At 42.1% G+C, this 19,472-nt stretch overlaps 1 protein-coding gene across 2 annotated transcripts in view; it reads right to left on the reverse strand.

Annotated features, from left to right (window-relative positions):
• TENT4B (terminal nucleotidyltransferase 4B) overlaps nt 1-14,984 on the reverse strand; it is a 65,024-nt gene extending 50,040 nt beyond the window's left edge. Inside the window, exon 1 of one of the 2 annotated variants that reach the window (XM_079117289.1) lies at nt 14,169-14,984. In XM_079117289.1, the coding sequence (XP_078973415.1) occupies nt 14,169-14,800 (632 nt within the window). In that variant the 5' untranslated portion in view covers nt 14,801-14,984. The remainder of the gene's footprint in view (nt 1-14,168) is intronic. The other variant, XM_079117290.1, reaches the window with a different exon arrangement.
• Between the last annotated feature and the right edge of the window lie 4,488 nt (nt 14,985-19,472).

Raw genomic sequence — 19,472 nt, forward strand, 5'->3', positions numbered from 1 at the left:
GCAAATATCATGAAAGAATAAAGATCTAAAAATTAATAATGTAAGCTTCCACTTTAAGAAACTAAGAAGAGATGAACAAATTAAATCCAAAGTAAGCAGAAGAAAATAAAATTAGAGCACAAATCAATGAAATTGAAAACTAAAAATCAACAGAGAAAAATCAATGAAACCAAAAGCTTGTTCTTGGGAAAGATCAATAAAAGTGATAAAGAAAAGAGAGAAGACAAATTACTAATATCAGAAATGAAACAAGGGTAATCACTAGTGATTCCACAGACACTAAAAGGATAATAAAGGAAGGTTACAAAGGATGCTATGCCCATGAATTTGATAATCTAGATGAAATAGACCAACTCCTTGAAAAACACTATGAACCAAAACTTGACAAGAAGAAAAAGACAATCTCAGTAGACCTACTATCTATTAAGGAAACTAAACCAATAATTAATAAACTCCTACAGCAGAAAGTACCAAGTCTATATGGGTTCACTGGAGAATTCTACCAAACTTTTAAGTTAGAAATTATCTCAAATTGTCTCTAAATTCAGCAAACAGATACACAGAGAATACTTGCTAACTCGTTCTATAAAGTTAGCATCACCCTACCCATAAACCAGATGAAAAGAAACCAAAGAGACAAGGAAAACTATAGACCAAAATCTCTCCTGAATATAGCTGCACAAATTCTGAACAAAATACCAACAAATTAAATCCAACAACGTACAAAAAGAATTATAAGCCATAACCAAGTGGGATTTACTCCGGTATGTAAACATGGTTCAAAATTCAATAATAATACAATCTATTTTATCAACAAAAGAAGATAAACCCTATGATCATATCAACATATGCAAAATAAATTTTTATAAACTCCAACACCCCTTCATGACAAAATCTTCCAATGAACTAGAAATAGGGGAGAAGTTCTTCAACTTGATAAAGAATATCTACAAAAATCCTACAATTAACATCAGGCTTAATGGTGAAAAAATAAAAGCTTTCCCACTCTTAAGACTAAGAATAAGGTAAGATGGTCACTCTCACCATTTTTAGTCAACAGCATACTCGAAGTCTTAAGTTAATGAAGTAAGAAAAGGAAATAAAAGATAAACAAATTGGGAAGAACAAACTCAAGCTTTCTTGATGATAATGATGCCTATGTAGAAAATGATCAACAATCTGGACCGCAAAAGACAGGTGGAAAGCCCTTGTGGGAGTGCTGCCAGAAGCAACCACTTCTCCCGCCTCGTCATCAGACCCCATGAGCACCAAAGTTGGTGACAGTATAGGCTGACAGGGTATGTGAAATAAAAGGGGCATTTAAAATCAAACAGCACTGAGATAGATTGGGTTATGAAACACAATGGTCTAAACTACACTATGCGACAGTACAATTTTGCAGACTACTATTTGGTTGCAGCAAAGAATTTCCGAAAATGAAATAGTTCCATTTTTTCAAGATCTGGAAATCATGCTAAAATGGAGATAACACAGATAATGGACTACCGGGGTGGTGAAGCACCAGAGAGGTCTTCATGCAGTCTGCTTCAAAGGAGATAGCAGAAAATGTTCTGGGAAAACACAAGAATAGGGTACAGGGTATAAAGATCTTCAGAAACAGCAGGAGTGAAATCAAAGGAGTTCACGATCCACCAAGAAGATTGCTGGAACAGTCACTGGGACCATATGATAGGCCAAAAGGAATAAGAGGGGGTTATTATGAAGCCAAGCATGGAAGTTTGCATGAAAGAATGCAACGAGAAGGTGATGGATATGTGGTGGCTATAATAGTTAAGGCTATGGGAACTGAAGGCTTTGATGACTGAGGTGGGAGAGGTATGGGAGGTGACAGCTATGGCGGAGCTGCTGAAGCAAGTTCAGGTTTTCGTAATGGTCATTTTGTACACGAGAGGGTTGCCTTTTCTTGCAACTGAAAATGGCACTGCTGATGATGATTCTCAATACTAAATCCAATATGAGTTCATATTGATATTGAGCTGATGGCAGAGCAATAGAAGCAAATACACATGAAGATTCATATCTAAAGATAAAAATAACATGCAGTATGGTACACTGAACTCTTCTTGAATTCTACTCCTAGAGGTAGCTCTGGAATGGGAAGTTCTGGAAGGGCAGGCTACGGCAAGAGACGGAATAAATAATGAGGAGGATATGGATTTGCTGGGAGGATGAGAATCAGAACAATCACAGTGGAGAATATGGTACTCCTGGTGGCCTGGTGGTTATGGCCAAGGTGGTGGAGGCAGTAGAGGTTACTTTGGACAAGGTGGCATAAGTGGAAGGTAGCTGGCTTGGGATGTACTGAAAGCATAACCGCTAACATACAAGTCCTAACAGCAGCATCTGGTCTACTAGACTTTCTTACATCTTCTTTTGTATTTTAAGAACTTTAAAAATAAATAAATAAATAAAATAAAATTTAAAAATTTTAAAAAAGAACTTTAAAATGACTAAAGGAATGTATTTTTGAAATATTATTTGATTTTGATTAGAAAATCTTTTTCTGAAGGTTTTATTTTTTGCATACTTTGACTTAAAAATAAATTCTTATACTAAAAAAAACTTTTGGTACTAATAAGTAACTATAAATATATAGCAAGATTTTAATATAAAAGGTATTAATGAAGGTCAGCTGCTTTCTTATATATCAGCAATAGACAACGAGAACTTGAAATTTAAAGCAAAATAGTACATTAGCATTAGCAAATCAAATAAAAACTAAAACCTACCTTGAAATATTCAAGTATAAATTATAATAAAATATGTATAAGATCTACATGAGGAAAACTCCAAAACTCTAAGGAAAGAAATGAAGATCTAAATAAATAGAGAACCTATCATATTTCTTCCCAACTTTGTCTACAAATTCAGTGCAATTCCAATTAAAAAAAAAAAGAAGATATTTTGTGGATATTGACAAACTGATTCTAAAACTTATAAGGAAAGGCAAAAGACCGGAAGAGTTAATGTTAACAGAGACAACAAAATTACAGTACTAACACTAACTTCAAGACAGCTAAAGCAATCAAGGGAGGGCGATGTTGGTGAAACAGACAAAAAGAGCAATGGAACAAAACAGCCCAGAAACAGACCTGCACACTACAGTCAACCCATCTTTGACAAAGGATCAAAGGCTTCAGTGGAGAAAGGATACTCTTTTCATCAAATGATGCTACATCAGTGGACCACATTAAAAAAATAGAAGAAAAAGAATTTAGACACAGATCTTAATACCTTTCACAAAAATCAACTTAAAATACATTGTAGACTTAAATGCAAAACACAAAACTATAAAAACAGTACATTCCTGTAGCAGCACACTTCTGCAGTCCCACTATCTGGGAGGCTGAGTTGGAAAGACTGCTGGAACCCAGGAGTTCAGGAGCTGCCTGGGCAACATAGACAGACACAGTTTCAAAACAAAAACAAACACAGAACAATTAAAAACTCCTAACAAAGACAACATAAGAGAAAATCTAGGTGACCTTGGATTTGGGAATGACTTTTTAGACATTATGACAAAAACACAATAAATGAAAGAAACTAGACTGCAATAAAATTAAACACTTCTGTGTAAAAGAAAAGACAAACATAGTCTGGGAGAAACTGTATTCGAAACATCATCTGGTAAAGGTTCTCTGCACCTATTATGCAAAGAACTCTTAAAAATCAACAATAAGAAAAAAATCCAATTAGATTATGGGCAAAATATCAGAACAGACACTTAAGCAAGTAAAATGTATATGGAGCAAAAAGCAGATTAAAAGATGCTGTCTTGCCAGGTGGTGGCATACACCTGAAATCCCAGAGGTATGGAGGCTGAGGTGGGAGGATTCCAAGTTCAAAGCCAGCCTCAGCAACTTAGCAAGGCCCTAAGCAACTCAGAGAGATCCTGTCTCTAAATAAAATACAAAAAAGGGCTGGGGATGTGGCTCAGTGATTAAGCACCCCTGGGTTCAATCCCCAGTACCAAAAGCAAAACAAAACAAAACAAAACAAAAAAGATGCTGTCTTAGTTCATATTTTATGGGACTGTACCATAAATATCACAGCCTGAATAATCCATAAACAGTAAAAATTTATTTGGCTCACAGTTCTGGAATCTGGGAGGTCCAAGCTCAGGAGGACTTATCTAGTGAGTCTTCTTGCTCCCTCAAAACACGAAGGAAAGCACTGCATAGTGAGAGTGTGAGAAAGCCAAGAGGGGGTCAGGTATGCTTGTACGAGAAACCCACTCTCAAGACAACAACATTAGATGACAACATCAGTCCATTCAGGGTGGAGCCCTCATGACCTGATCACCTCTGAAAGGTCTCAACTCCCAACACTGCTGCACTGGGGATTGTTTCCAACACATGAACACGTGGGGGACACATTCAAACCACAGCAGATGTCAACATCCACGTCATTAGAGAATTATATATTAAAACACCACCACCACACCTCTATTAGAATGACGAAAAGCCAAAATATTGACACCATTGATGCTAGGGGAAGATGTCAAGTAACAGGAAATCTCATTATCTGCTGGTGGGAATGCAAAATGGTCTGGCCACTTTGGAAGACACTTTGGCAGTCTCTTACAAAACTAAACATACTCTTACTATACAATCCAACAATCATGCTCCTTGGTATTTACCCAAAGGAGCTAAAAATATGATCATACAAAAACCTACACATAGTTGTTTAAAGTAGCTTTATGTATAACTGCCAAAACTTGGAAGCAACCAAGATGTCCTTCAGTAGGTGAATGGATAAACAAACTGATACATCCTTACAATGGAATATTACTCAGTACTAAAAAGAAATGAGCTATCAAGCCAGGAAAAGGCATTGAAGAATCTTAATGCATGTTGCTAAGTGACAGAAGCCAATCCGAAAAGGCTACATACCGTCTGATTCAAACTAAATGACTTTATGGAAAAAGCAACACTGTGGTTGCCAGGGGTTCTGAAAGAGAGAGGGAGCATGAACAGGTGCAGCAAAGGGGAATTTTAGGGCAGTGAAATTATTCTGTACGATACTATATGGTGGATACATGTCCTTACATATTTGCCAAAATCCAGAGAATCTGTAACATCAAACAGTGAATCCTAATGTAAAATGATCGACTTTAATTAATACTAACATGTCAGTATTTGGCTCATCAATTTTAACTAATGTACCACACTCTTCAAGATGTTAATAACTGGAAACTAGGGGGAAGGGTCTATGAAATCTGTACTTTCTGCTCAATATTTCCATAAACCTAAAACTACTAAGAAAAAAAAAAAAACTTACATACCTTGGAAGGGGAAATGAAGGAAGAATGTCTTCAGAATAGAAAAGTCCCTTCATGTGCCCATTATACCCTTTTCTCAGAGATGCCCTGTCTGCTGTCTTTCCCAGAAGGGGCTATCACAATCTCCTACAGAAGCTGAAGCTGAAGCCAAACTATAACCAGGCAGCCAGTTCTGCATATCTTCCTGGAGTCTCGCATCACAGCGACCACACTGCCCTTCCTTTTCACAGCTACCAACTTGCCCCACAGCTTTTGAAAGTAAATAGTGGACTTTAAAATAAATATTTGATGGCGGGAGGAGGGGTGGGCTTGACAAATATACTCTGAGTAGGAATTTTTCCTTTGAGGCTGTGTGGCTTATTAGCCTGAAAGTGGAAAAGATTTCCTACTAAGGTTACAAACAATAGCATTGAAGAAACATAATCTAAGTCTAATTTCAAGAAAAAATAAATGCATTATTCCTGGTTACTGAGCTAAGGCTGTGTGAACTTTGTCTCCTGAACGGAGGCTCAGGGTCATAGGTCTGCCAGGGTTTCCTTCATCTACAACAGGCTGAAGGCAAAGGCCAATATGGCTGTGGGCAAAGGACTCCCCTGACATTCCCAGCCACTGACCAAAACTGGAGTTCACCTCAGGTGGAATTAACTCCCCTTTACACATATGGCACCAGTCATCCCAAAGCCCACTTCTGCTTCCTGTGGCCTACCTTGTTTCTCCTCTTGGGGACAACAGTTCATTCCCAAAACCAGTTAGAAACTATATCTTCTTTCTCACTGTTAGCTTGCTTACCCTCTTAAGAACTGTACCTTGGGCTGGGGATGTAGCTCAGTGGCAGAGTGTTGGTCTAGCTTGCACGAGGTCCTGAGTTTTAGCCCCAGTACTTTTTAAATAAATAAATATCCTATACGCTTATGATAACCAAAGAACTAACAAGGGAAAGTTTCTCCTTTTAGAAGCATTACAGCTAACAATTAAAAAAAGGATCAAGAGAATTAGAACAAATTTACAATCCTAATGAATTAATAAATACAAAGATCATTAATTATTATTAATTTCATTTAAAAAAAAAAAGACATTCAGACACCATAGGTCTTATCAGAGCACACACACCACAACCTAAGAAGTATCCTTGAAAAAGGAAAGAAAATCTACACAAGTCTCTAGCTCTAGTTACAAATTTACAAAAAATAAAGGGGCCAAAAGAACATATTAAACTGACATCATGAGAATGCACTCAGCAAAAACCAGAGAAATCCATAAACAGCAAAACCCAGAAAATCCATAGGAAAACACACCCAATTCAACAAATAAGTTTAATGGGGGGAAAACAGATAGCAGATAAAGCTAGAGATTAAAAGGTTTAAATAACAGTGAAAGAATTCATTTAACCAGGTATGGTGGCACATGCCTGCAATCCCAATTACTCAGGATAAGGGAGGAGGATTTCAAGTTCAAGGTCAGCCTAGGCAATTACCAGGACCCTGACTCCCAATAAAAAATGAAAAGGGCTGTAAATATAGCTCAGTGGCAGAGTGCCCCTGGAGAGAATTCACAAAACAGAAAGAACGAACACAAACAAATTAATTTACAATGCTTGATGATGTTAAAGAATTTCATTTTGACAGAATCGACACTGACCACACAGGGCCAGTAAGGGAAAAATGATGGGCCAAGTCCCAATTCTTAATCCAGAAAGCACTTCAGAAAAATTATTCTGGGATAGATTTGAAGTACTTATTCCACACATTCTGCAGATACACCAATACTGCACAAACCATTTACCAGCAGGGCACAGTTGTGCATGCCCATAATCCCAGCTACTAGGGAAGCTGAGGCAGGAAAATCACTTGAGCCTACAAGTTCAAGACTAGCCTGGGCACAGAGAGAGACCCTGTCTAGGCTGGAGTTGTGGCTCAGTGGTAGAGCACTTGCCTAGCATGTGTGAGGCACTGGGTTCACTTCTCAGTACCACATATGAATAGATGAATAAGATAAAGGTCTATCAACATCTAAAAAAAATCAGAGAGAGAGAGAAAGAAAGAGAGAGAGAGAGCGCGAGAGAGAGAGCGCCTGTCTTAAAAAAAAAAAAAAACACTAAAAAGAACTTTGAAGACAAATTTTAGATATACTATTAAGAGCAAAACCAAATTAAAACTTGAAAACTGAGTTTTTGTTGTTGCTGATTTTTTTTAGTGCTGGGATTTGTGCATACGAGGCAAGCACTCTACCACTGGAGCTATACCTCCAGCCAGCTGAGGCCTTTGCAGTTTCAACTTTATTTGGAGATTTCTAACTGAGAAAATTCTCATTACTGTCAACAAAATTTTCAAATAAAAACTAATTAAGATTAAAATTAGGTGGAGGGCTGAGTGTGTAGCTCGGTGGTAGAATGTTTGCCTACCACACACAAGGCCCTAGGTTCATCCCTCAGCATTGGGGGGAGAAATTAAGTGGGATATTTATGAAAATGTTAATATGATTAAAATGCAACAAGCTATCACTACACATATCAGAAGAGCTAACCTAAAAAACAACAATAACACCAAATGCAGGAGAGGATACAGAGAATCTGATCTCTTTTATGTACACTACTGGAAGGAACATAATACAGTTACTCTAGAAAATGATTAGCAATTTATTTAAAAACAAAACATTTATTTATCACATGGCATTACTGGACATTTATCTCTTAAAAATGAAAACAAATTCCACATAAAACTGTGTACACCAATGTTCATAGCAGCTTTATTTTTAATAGTCAAAAACTAGAAACCACTCTTCTGGATGTCTCTCAGCAGGTGAATGGTTAAACTACACAATGAACTACTGACACATGCAACAATTCCCATTGCTTTCAAAGGAATTACAGTGAAAGGAAAAACAGCCAAAGTTACATACTATATGATTATATTTTTGTAACATTCTCAAAATGGCAAATTACAGATATGGGCAACAGATCAGTAGTTGTGAGGGGTGAAGGATGAGAAGTGGGTGTGTTTGTGACTCTAAAGGGGCAGGCAACACCAGGGATCCTTGAGGTGATGGAATAGTTTCTTTTTTTTTTTTTTTTTTTTTTTTTTTTTTGCTACTGTTTCCCTGATGGAAAATGAACCCAGGCCATAGCAGTAACAGCACCAAAACCAACCTAGTCCTATACCTGGATGGTTGGTAGCAGCTTCATGAATCTACATGTGAGAAAATTACACAGAACAACACACACACACACAATAAGTACATGTGGAACTGGTGAAATCTAAAATAGGCTATGGATTGTAACAATGTCAATTTCCTGGGTTTGATATGAAACAGTTATGTAAGATATTACCACTAGGGGAAACTGGGCAAAGGAAATATGAAATCTATCTGCACTAGTTTTTGCAACTTCCTATAAATCTGTAAATTATTTCAAAATAAAAAGTTAAAAAAGAATAGATGGAGCTATGTATGTAGATTAATTATAACAAATAGAAAAGATTTAGCCCAGTAATTGAAACATGGTAATAAAGGTTTCCATTTTATTAAGTATTTTTATTAAATCAACTAACTTGGAAGCAAAGGATTTTGCACTAAATACATATTTCAGAAGAAGGCAAGACTTGAGCTAGAATTCCTAAGCTCAGTTACCAGATACTATACAAAATCTCTGTGCACAATTTTAAGATTTTTTTCAGACTTGAAATTGTTAAAGTGAACAAAAAACCAGTACACAACATGTGTGGCTCCACATTTAATTTTTTCCTAAAATCTTTACCTCCAATTTCCGTATGACCCAAACTTCTGAGTACACCAAAGTCTTTTGCATCATCAAGTAACTTATCAGATGGAATTAAATGTATTACCTGCTGTGTGGCTGCAAATTAATGAAAAGTCTAGTGCAAGGCCATCCTCAACTTCAATATATAATCACTTATTTTAAAAAATAATTATTTGTAATCTTAAAAATAGTAAAACGAACCTAAAGACTTTCTGGTGTTCTGCAGCAACTGAGTCCCCAGCACCCCAGAATTGGTGTGGAAAGGACATTCTATCAGTCAGCCTCTGACAGCTAAGAGGCTATCCAGCTCTACAAAGAGCTGTCCAGTTAGCTTTGTAGAAAAGAGCAAAGAGCAGCTGCTGGTAACTGGACCCTAATTCTTCAAAGCAGCATCTACAGCCCCATCAAGAATACTTTGTACCTGTGTGTATACAATGATTAATACAGTCTCTAGTGCCGTGGGTGTGATCTTGAAATAGTTCCCTCCACTAAATGTTACTCTAATACAGTCAAAAGAACAGAGTAGACGGTTGTGTGAAAGCACACATCACCCTGCTTTTCTACTTCCCACAGGAAAAGTGCTTTTAGTTTTTCTCAGCTTCAACAGGTATAAGAATACCTAGCCATTCACTGCCACCCATTTCTATACCATTCCTGTGGTATACAGATTATCTGAGAACCAACAAGTAAGACAACTACCTGACCAGTCCAATATCAGCAAGGGAGCCTCTTCCCATATACCTTCTGGACTCCTAGCACTAGGACTTTCTGGCAGCAGTTTCATGGAAGGAGCTGAAATGTAGGGCCACTGAGCATACCAAGATCAGAATTGTTCTAGCACACACACATCCTCTCTTAGACTTTTCTAGTATCCTTTTCACATATTATCTTCCCTGCAATGTTCTAAACGTATGTGAACACAAGATAGACTCCAAAAGCTCCAGTCTCTGTTTCCTTTGGCTTTTCAATGGCTAAAAACTTAATGGGGATGGAAAAAAAGAGTTCAAACAATGAAATGCCAATGACTCTTGACAGGCTCACTGGCCACAGATACCAGATGGAAGACACAAGTTGTGGCATGAAAGTAACTTAATTGAAACAGTATGCCAGATTTGGGGAAAGTCTCAGGTACAAATTACACTGTAAGTGTAGAATCTACTTGTCTTCTTTAAAATACATTTCTGTACACAAATCAGTCAGTAACCTGAAGGTCCCAGTTCACTAAAGAATTACTTTTAGCTACATATGCAAACGCACAGAAGTTAAACTTAGTACAAACACCAGGTCTCTAAATTCTTTCCTACTCAATCTGTTAATCTGCCTGATTACTGTGGAGCCCAGCAATAACACCAACCCCCTGACGACATTATTTAGAAATAAGCCATAATGCCAATGCCAGAGTAAACCATCAGCACCTTGGGTTTACTGTGACATAGTAAACCAAAGTACTAGAAAAATAGCACACATGGGACAACACTGTCCACTGCAGTAAAGAACACAGCATTCACCATGAATCTCCAGTCCCTGCTAGACATTTCCACCCAACATCACCACATCTTCTGCCCCAGATCAACAGTCCTTCCAGCCCTTATTTTCAATAACAAACATTTCCCCAGCCACTCAAGTACAAAGCCGTCAATTATTAAATTCACCAAGGGAAGGGGATCCTCTTCATCCTTACCTTGTAATAACTTCTCACATTCATTCATCCTTCCATCCTCCAATTCCTACTGTCAAGAAATTATTCATTAAACTTAAGTTTCCCAGGGCTGAGGGTACAGCTCAGCAGTAGAACATTTATGTAGCATTATCATTTCCAAGGCCCTGGATTCAACCCCTAGAACTGGGGGAAAAAAATTAAGTTTCCCAATGGGGTCTTCTTGATGTCCCCTCATCAAATTCACACTCCAAGCCATTACTGTGAATAAGTCATCCAAGCCTTGACAAACCACCTACAGATCTCACAGTACAGCCAACACAAACCTATTCTCATGTGCTTGGACAAGCACCAAGCGCCTTCCACAAGAAGTTTCTGGACACTCAGGCTCAGGACTAAGGGCTCTGAATATCTGTAAATTCCCTGTGTTTGCAACTTTTTGCTATCCCTTCTTTCTCCATGGTGATCAACAATTAAATCTTTGAAAAGGAAAGGGCTTATGGCTCCTCTTCACTGACAAGCAGAAGCAGGACTATGTCCTATACTACACCCAGCTCTCAAGCGGAATGGAGTCTGAAGTTGAAGAAAAAGGATAAGTGGATACTGGAAGGAGTAAAAAGATAAAGAAAATAAACTCCCTGGGCCTATGGTTATACAGGGACAAAGGCAGAGATGGTAAATGCGCCCAGGGGAGTTTCATTTTGAAAGAAGACCACAAAGTCTTTATGATGAAATCCAAATATTTTGTGCTAAAGAAATTTCCACCCCCCAAAAGGTAAGAGATAACACACATAAAAAAGGAAAGTTAAATATACATTTGCTCTACCAAGAACATGAAGCAAGAACAAGAGTTCTGAGGAACCAAACAGCAAGAACTTGAGCAATGGAAAAAGCCAGGATTTGAACTGTAGCTCAAAGGAGTGTTCAGGAAACAAGTCAACCGGTTCCGCTGACGTAGAGAACAAGATAGCAATACACACGTATCCCAGAGTTTCTAGCTACTCTTCACAGTGGGGAGAAGAGGAGGCACCTGGATACCTCATCTTCCTATCTAGCTAGCTAACCCAGAAGCCAGGAACCACTCCAACTTGTTAATCTACTAGCGAAGTGTCAGCCACATTCTAAGAATGCAGAAAATGTTGGTAACAGTTTTACTATAGTTAATCTCAGAACAGCAAAATACTGAGATACGCTGATTCCAGATTTTGTACATACCTGTTTTAAAAACAGCAAAACTTCCTTAAAAGAAATAAAGATCCACAAATCAAAACTTATCCATAGATCAAGAATAATTAAGCAACCAGAGTCTCTTACACAAACACTATTCAGAACTGTTTTAATATATTTTTTTCAAAACTAGAAGGTCTCAGAATTGAAAATTTGAAAAAAATTTTAACTGCTGACATTTTCAAAAGGAAGGGGCAAAAAAAAGGAAAGTCTGAAGAAGTGACAAGTTGTTTTAAAACAATTTTACAATCAGTTTTTGAACAGTAATCCCTCTGGGAAATGAAAATTCCTCTCCTAATCCCTTTGAGGGCAATATAATATTTGAATCAGGAACAAGAACATTTTGCTTCTACAAGGTTCAAATGTGAACCTTTTGCGGTATCCTTTACATTAAACAGCAAGGGGGGAGGGGTGGAGACAATTTCTGATTTAATTTAAAAAAAAAAAAAAAAAAAAGGTGACCAGGATTTTGGATTTATAATGCACCTTTTCTAGAAACACAAGCAAAGAGATTTCAGTAAAATGCAATTAGGGAACTTCAAGGCTTTAGTTGACAGTGATTACTTAACTGGAGCTTATTCCTGTAAAACGAAACTACCAGAACCCCTCAATATCAATTTGTTTGTCACTAAACCACAGGTTTATGCTTCGACTTGGAAAGGCTAACAGGATGGAACCACAAGCCTTTAAATAAAATGTGATGACCATGGAGAGCGCCCTTGAAGCCTAGCAATAAAGGACTCAAGCCTAAAGGGTTCCCCTCTGGAAAGTGAGGGCAGATCTGCCCTATACCCCAGCAGCAGTCCTAAAGCGCATGACTGCATTTTCCATAAAAGGTGGGAGTAGTAATAGTAGCATATAGCAGACACCAACCCACTAGAAGCAGATGGAACCCACCAACTCATTTTACCCAGACCTTCAAAAAGGTACACAGATCTGTCTCTCCTTGCCAAACGGGGCTGATCTGAATGGGTGACTCTAAGAAAAGGTTCACTCAGGATTACTAATTGTGATTTCATTTGTGTACGCTAGCCTCAATGTAAAACAGGCCCTGAAAAATGAAAAGCAATTTGAAAGCTGGTTTTCCATACTCACTGTGTTGTGTGTGTGTGTGTGTGTGTCTCTCTCTCACACACTCACACTCATATTCTCTCTCTCTCTCTCTCTCTCTCTCTCTCTCTCTCTCTCTCTCTCTCTCTCTCACAGTCCGAAAGATTTATTTTACAAAAGAAAAATGACTCAGTAACCTTTTCCAGAACAAGGGCTCTTCCAGAAGGGAAGTCTAGCTGGAAACATTCCGGGCTTATGTACATAATTCACCAGGGGTCAGGTAAGATTCCATTTTGTAAGAGCTGAACTTTAAACACAAAGTCACCAGTGGTGCAACATTCACTCATTAGCATAAAGTTACCCCCTAGAATGAAAGCACTGGCTCCCTCTGCCAAGATGACAACTTTACAGTGAGAAGCTGGAGCCCCGGACCATGAACTCCTGGAAAGTTCTATTAGGGCCTCAGAAGAGCTCACCACCTCTACTAGCCTAAACTTAGCTGTCACCTCAGCCCTCCCTCCCCAAAGACAGGGCATCCCTAATACAGGAAATTTTTTAAATAAAATTAAAAGATGGGCCAAAAGGTCAAGAGCAGGCAATGCCTTTCAGGGCTGACATGATTCCTGTCTGGGGTTGGGGGAGGGGAGGAGCATTCTGGATGTTTCTATTCTTGGCAAGGAGCACCTCCAGGTCCTAAACCATCGAAAGACACCAACGCAGTAATGTTCTCAGGGAATGAATGATACGGACCGTGCTAAGGGACCTCATCTTGGAGTGTGATGATGGGGACGAAGGTGTGGAGGGCTGGAGTGGGGGCGGTCAGGGGACGGAAGGTGGGACTAAGGGGAAGGGACGGGTCGAGCAGATGGATAAAGGGGGCTCAGCGAAGGTGTGGACGGTTAAGAAGAGGGGGACGGAGGTGTGGATGACTAAGGAAGGTGAGGGGAGGTTGTAGATAGCTGAGGGGATGTCTACACAAGACGGGACGGCTAAAGAGGGCTGGGGGAAGGTACTGCTGGCTGGAGGATGGGGGGATTGGCACAGTCCCCCCAGAGGAGCAGCAGCCTAGGCAGGCCGTGGGGGTGGCCTCTCTGGGGCTCCCCCACCCCCTCTGTGGGCGTGTGCCCGGCTGCGCGTGTGCACGGGCCAGACCAGCAGGCCGCAGGGCCAGCACTCACCCCACGACTCCCTGGTTGTAGTTCCTCCGCTTCCACGGGGTCCCGCTGTACACGCCTCCGCTACCGTCGGCCCGGCCGCCCCCCGCGGCCCGCCCTCCACTGGGCTGCAGCAGGCTGTAGTTGAGTCCGTAGGTGCTGGCCTTGTTGTCACGCTTCCTCTTGTTGCTGCTGCCCGAGGCCGGGTCCGCGGGCTCGGCGGCAGGGACTGCGGCCGAGGGGTGCGGGGACGAGGACGCCGAGGGGGACGAGGACGCCGAGGGGCCCGCGGCAGCCCGGCGGGCCCAGGCCGCCGGCTGGTGGTGGTTGTTGTTGTTGTTGGTCGTCTCTAGGGGCAGGAAGTCCCGCTGCTCCGCGGGCAGCGCGTGGCCGCCCAGCAGGCGCTCCCCGGAGCGGTACATGCCGGCCGGGGCCGGGGCCGGGGCCGGGGCCGCGCCGCCTGGGCTGCCGGTGCTGCTGCCGCTCCCGCCGGTGGCCGTGCTGCTGCCGCCGCCGCCGCTCGCGCCGCCGCTGCTGTGACAGTGGTGGTTGAAGTAGAGGTTCCTCAGCCCCTGGGTCGTCTCCCAGATCTGCATCCACAGACTGTTGGACGGTCCGAGCTGCTCTGGCTGGAACCAGGCGATCCTCGGATCCATCAAACGGCGGCGGCCGCTGCCCCCGCCCCTCCCGGCCGCCCGCAGGGCCGCCGCCGCCGCCGCCGCCGCCTCAGGCGCACGCCCGGCCTCGGCTGCCGCTGCTGCTGCCGCTGCTGCCGCTGCTGCTGCTCGGGGCCCGCCACGGGCGGCGCGGTCGCGCAGGGAGCCCGGCCGGCGCCGGCGGCGTCGCTCCCGCCCTCGGGGGCTCCGCGGGCCCTCCCCCCCTCCCTCCGCCCCTCCGCCGAGCCCCTGTCACTGGGGTCCCCGTGCAAATGGCGGCGGCGGCGGCAGCTCCGGAGAAGGGCGAGCGGCGGCGGCGGCGGCGGCGGCAGCGGCGGCGGGACGCGCCTGCTCCGTAGCGTCCTCGCTCCTCCGGCCCCGGGGCGGGGCCTCCGCCGGCTCCGCCCCGCTCGCTCCGCCCCGCCCCGCCCGCCTCCCGCGCTCGCCCCGCCCCCGCCGCCCGCCAGCCCCGCACCCCCGGGGCCGCGCCGTGCGTCACAGAGGCCGCGGCGCGGCGCGACGGGGGCCGCAACTGTCCTGCCCAACCGTCCCCGAGCCGGCCGCAGCGGGGGCCCGAGTACCTGGCGTCCGGGCGCCTCCGACGCGCGCGCTACCGCCCGGCGTTCGCTTCCTGGTCGCTGAGACTAGGGAGGCCGCACGAGGTCGCCGCCAGCTCCGGGGGGGAAAGGACTGTGGGAGGCACCGCCCCGCCCCCTGCCCCCTCCCCCACCCCGCGGCCTCCGGGACTCCTGGGCTCTGCGGGCGACTCACCCCCAGTTGCTTTCCTAAAACCCTTTTTCTGGTGGCGTGGCGACATACCCCCAGGGGGAAAAAAAAATTGCGGCCACTCGCCCTCCGAGCCAGTGCGGAGCACCCTGCGTGGCCGCGAGCCGCGCTGGTTCCCGGAGGCTCCCCGCGCCCCGCCCTGCAGCGCGCTGGCCGGGGCGCGTGAGCCGCAGGCCCTGGCGGAGGATCCCCTCACCCCACCCCGAGACGGGAGAAACCGGCTCCCACAAGCACGGGTGGACGCACACCTTCGTTCAGGTTGAGGGAGGTCACGAGCCCTAAGTCAAAACCCACTTCACACATGTCCACGCGCAGATGCACAGGCACATGACTGCTCAGCCTATAAAGAAACTGCAGCTGCCCTAAGGTGCACCAACAGCCTTAGAAAATCCTTCCAGTTTAGTTTCTTAACGGAAATCTTAAACTCAAAAGGTTTCCAAAACCTTTGAATCCTAATATGAGGACCATGTTATTACCATCGATAGAGATTTTTCCAAAAGCTGGTTGTTCACATAACTTTACAATCCATGTGGGGCAAGAACAAGAAAAAGCGGTTTTTTAAATATATATACTGAGGATTTAACGCTGCTGCACTTTGCCACCGAGTACATTCCCCTCCCTTTTTATTTATTTATTTTTAATTTTGAGACTGGGACTCACTAAGTTACTTAAGGCCTTACTAAGTTCCTGAGGCTGACCTTAAACTCCAGATCCTTCTGTCTCAGCCTCCCAAGTTCCTGGGATTACAGGCTTACGCCACTATGCCCCGCAATAAAAGGGAATTTTCAGTTATTTCCAATCATCAAGAGAAAAAAGAAGCACATCCAATGGGTGACCTTTAAGATTGGTGCAAATTACGGAACAAGTCCCTGACACCTGATTTCGACCTTCTATTTTGGGAGCTCAATATCTTGGAAAGTGTTTTTGGCAAAGAATGAAAAACTATTTATCAAAAAATGAAGCATTGCTCTACCCTTTTTCTTACTAAAAGAATAACATGGCCGTAAATTTAAAAAAAAAAAAAAAAAGCCCACAAAAGACTTTCAGATTGTTGGTTCATTTTATTTATTTGTTCTTATTGCCTTACAGGAAATTAGTTATTAAAAGTTTGCTCAGAATGAAATTTAATATATACTAAGATTTACATAAGCCAGGAAAATTAAGTAGTGGTACTTTTTTTATGCTGTTCACATTAATGGACAAAAATAAAACATTGTAGAGAAATAGATTTCTTTGATGCCTTCAAATTTGTTTTAAAATTTTAAATAAAGAACTAAGGGTATAGCACAGTGATAAAGTACTTGCCTAGTATGCACCAGGCCCTAGGTTCAATCCCTACCACAAAAAAAAAAAAAAAAATTAAATAAAAAATATGGAAAGCCAAGCCAGATGTGTGGTGCACCCCTGTAATACCAGCAGGAGGATTCCGAGTTCAAAGCCAGCCTCAGCAAATTAGTAAGGCCCTAAGCAACTCAGTGAGACCCTATCTCTAAATAAAATACAAAAAGGGCTGGGGATGTGGCTCAGTGGTTAAGTGCCTCAGGATTCAATTCCCAAGTACCAAAAAAAAAAAAAGCCAAGAAAATAATCATTATCAAAGTCCCACTATCCGGAAAGACTTTGTTAAACACTTGCAAATATTCTCTCCATGCACACACATATGTCAAACTACAAGTACATAATTTCTCCAAATGTCCAAGAACATTTATGTCACTAATATCTAAAACCGTGTTCAAAATTATTAATAGTACTTGCCAGAAATTGACATTTTTTTAATTTTAGGACACTATTAAGAACCACGGAAGTATTGGCAAAACAATTAAATGAGGGCTAAGGGATATAGCTCACAGGTAGAGTGCTTGCCTGGCATGGATCAGACCCTGGAGTCCATCCCCAGTACCACCCTCCACAAAGATCAAAAGATAATGTATAAAAGTACTTTGTAAAGTAAAATGTGGCCTGAAAGGGAAGACTTTACTGTGTTTTCATTCAACAGCAGAAGCTGACTGGTTAGATCTGTAACTTACCATGTTTCAAGGCATTCAGCAAATTTTTGGTTGAATGAATATCATCCATGCCAGGCAGTTAATTGCTTTAGAGGAGGTAAATAATCAACCGGGGCCTTTGGCTGCCTTCCATGAATTTACTGTTTGGTTGGGGAGGCAAAAAGAGGTAAATATTTAATCTGAAATTGCCATTCATTCAATTAATTCAACAAATATGTCTTAAGCAATTATTATATGACAGATTCTGAGGATACAGCAATGAGCAATGCTGATAAGGTCCCTGCCTTCATGTGGACCTTGTATTCCAGTGTGTAAGGTGAGCATACAAAGTCAGACAGTGATGAATGCAGTGAGAAAAGGAAAGCAGGCTAAAGGGATAGTGACCATATGCTATTTTTAGATGGGCTAATCAGGGAAGGCTGCTCTGAGGAAGTGATATTTGAGCAGGGACTTAAGTGAGGGAATGGCTGTTACCATCTAAGGAATGATCTATTAGCAAGTCCAAAGGCCCTGAGGCAGGAATACGCTTTGTGTGCAAAATGATATCGCAGTGTGATTGAGTGTTGACTTGAGTCAAGGTATAGAATCATAAAGTAGATGTTCAGGAAGCTTCCTTAAAAATCCAGCCCCAAGAAAAACACATGGATATTTCATATACAAAAATGTATTCTCCCGGGGTTCGATCCCAGCACCAAAAAAAAAAAAAAAAAAATGTATTCACTTTCCCCAGTCAGTCTACAGTGTTCTGTCCCAAGGTACTCTTCTGCCTCCAAGGAGATAGGCTACACTAATTTCAATAATTAATTTTAATCGCTCAATTTTTTCCTATCACTATTTTGAACAAAAGAACAGACATAACATTCTTCAAAACCATTGCATTAAATTGATGAGTCAAAAACAAAAGCACTTTCTTCCATAATCTAGTGTCCTGTTCATTCTCAACATTCTTCTTCCTATAGGGGAAAATGTTGAGTTGTTGGTCTTAACTTGAAGGATTTACTGAAACACCAAAGCTGTATAGAGGGGAAAAAATGAGTAGAGAAATGGGAAGAAAAGTACCCAAGAATTACCAAAACATTGTTTTTATTGATTTATTAACTTGAATAAAAAAGAAAGGGAATTATATATCCAAACTACCACATTAGTAATATCATTAATAATTGTCTTTATAACTAAATCTTCAACGGTATGTGATTCAATTAGCCCACTCTGGAGTTATAAGAACCATGACCAACAGTTATATGGTAATTACATCTTCAGTTTTTAGGTTATGAAGCATTTGCTTCAGGTATTAATAATGTTGGACATAGGCCCCATTTGCAAACTTTCCCTTTTCTGCCCAAAATATACATCATTATACCATGTTATTTCCCTACTTTATATAGGCATAGAGCATTCCAACTGAGAAACCTTTTTCAATGAGTCTTTGAAATAATAAGCGACACAAAACCTTGTGTTTTCTTCAGGACCCTCAAATTTTCTTCCATTTCTACTGTCTAGAAACCAAATTGCTCAGACTGTGTGCCACTCTGAGGTCTTTGGTGTATGTATAGGTGTGTGACAGTTGTATGTGTCGACTTGACTGGGACCCAGGGAGCCCAGATTAAACACCATTTCTGGGTGTGCCTGGCAGGCTGCTTCTGGATGAGATTAGCATTTCAGCCAGTGACTGAGTAAAGCAGATTGATCCCCAGTGGGTGGGCATCACCTAGTCCCATCAACATTCACCCAGGGCCTGAATAGAACAAAATAAGCTGAGGATCGGGAAATTTGCTCTCTGCCAGACTACCTGAGCTAGGGCTTCAGACCTCCTGCCCTGGACTGGGACTTTTAGCAGCAGCGCTCAGATTCACAGGAATACAAGACCAGCTTTCCTGGGT

The sequence above is a fragment of the Sciurus vulgaris genome, assembly GCF_902686455.1.
Source record: "Sciurus vulgaris genome assembly, chromosome: 17".
Classification (NCBI taxonomy): domain Eukaryota; kingdom Metazoa; phylum Chordata; class Mammalia; order Rodentia; family Sciuridae; genus Sciurus; species Sciurus vulgaris.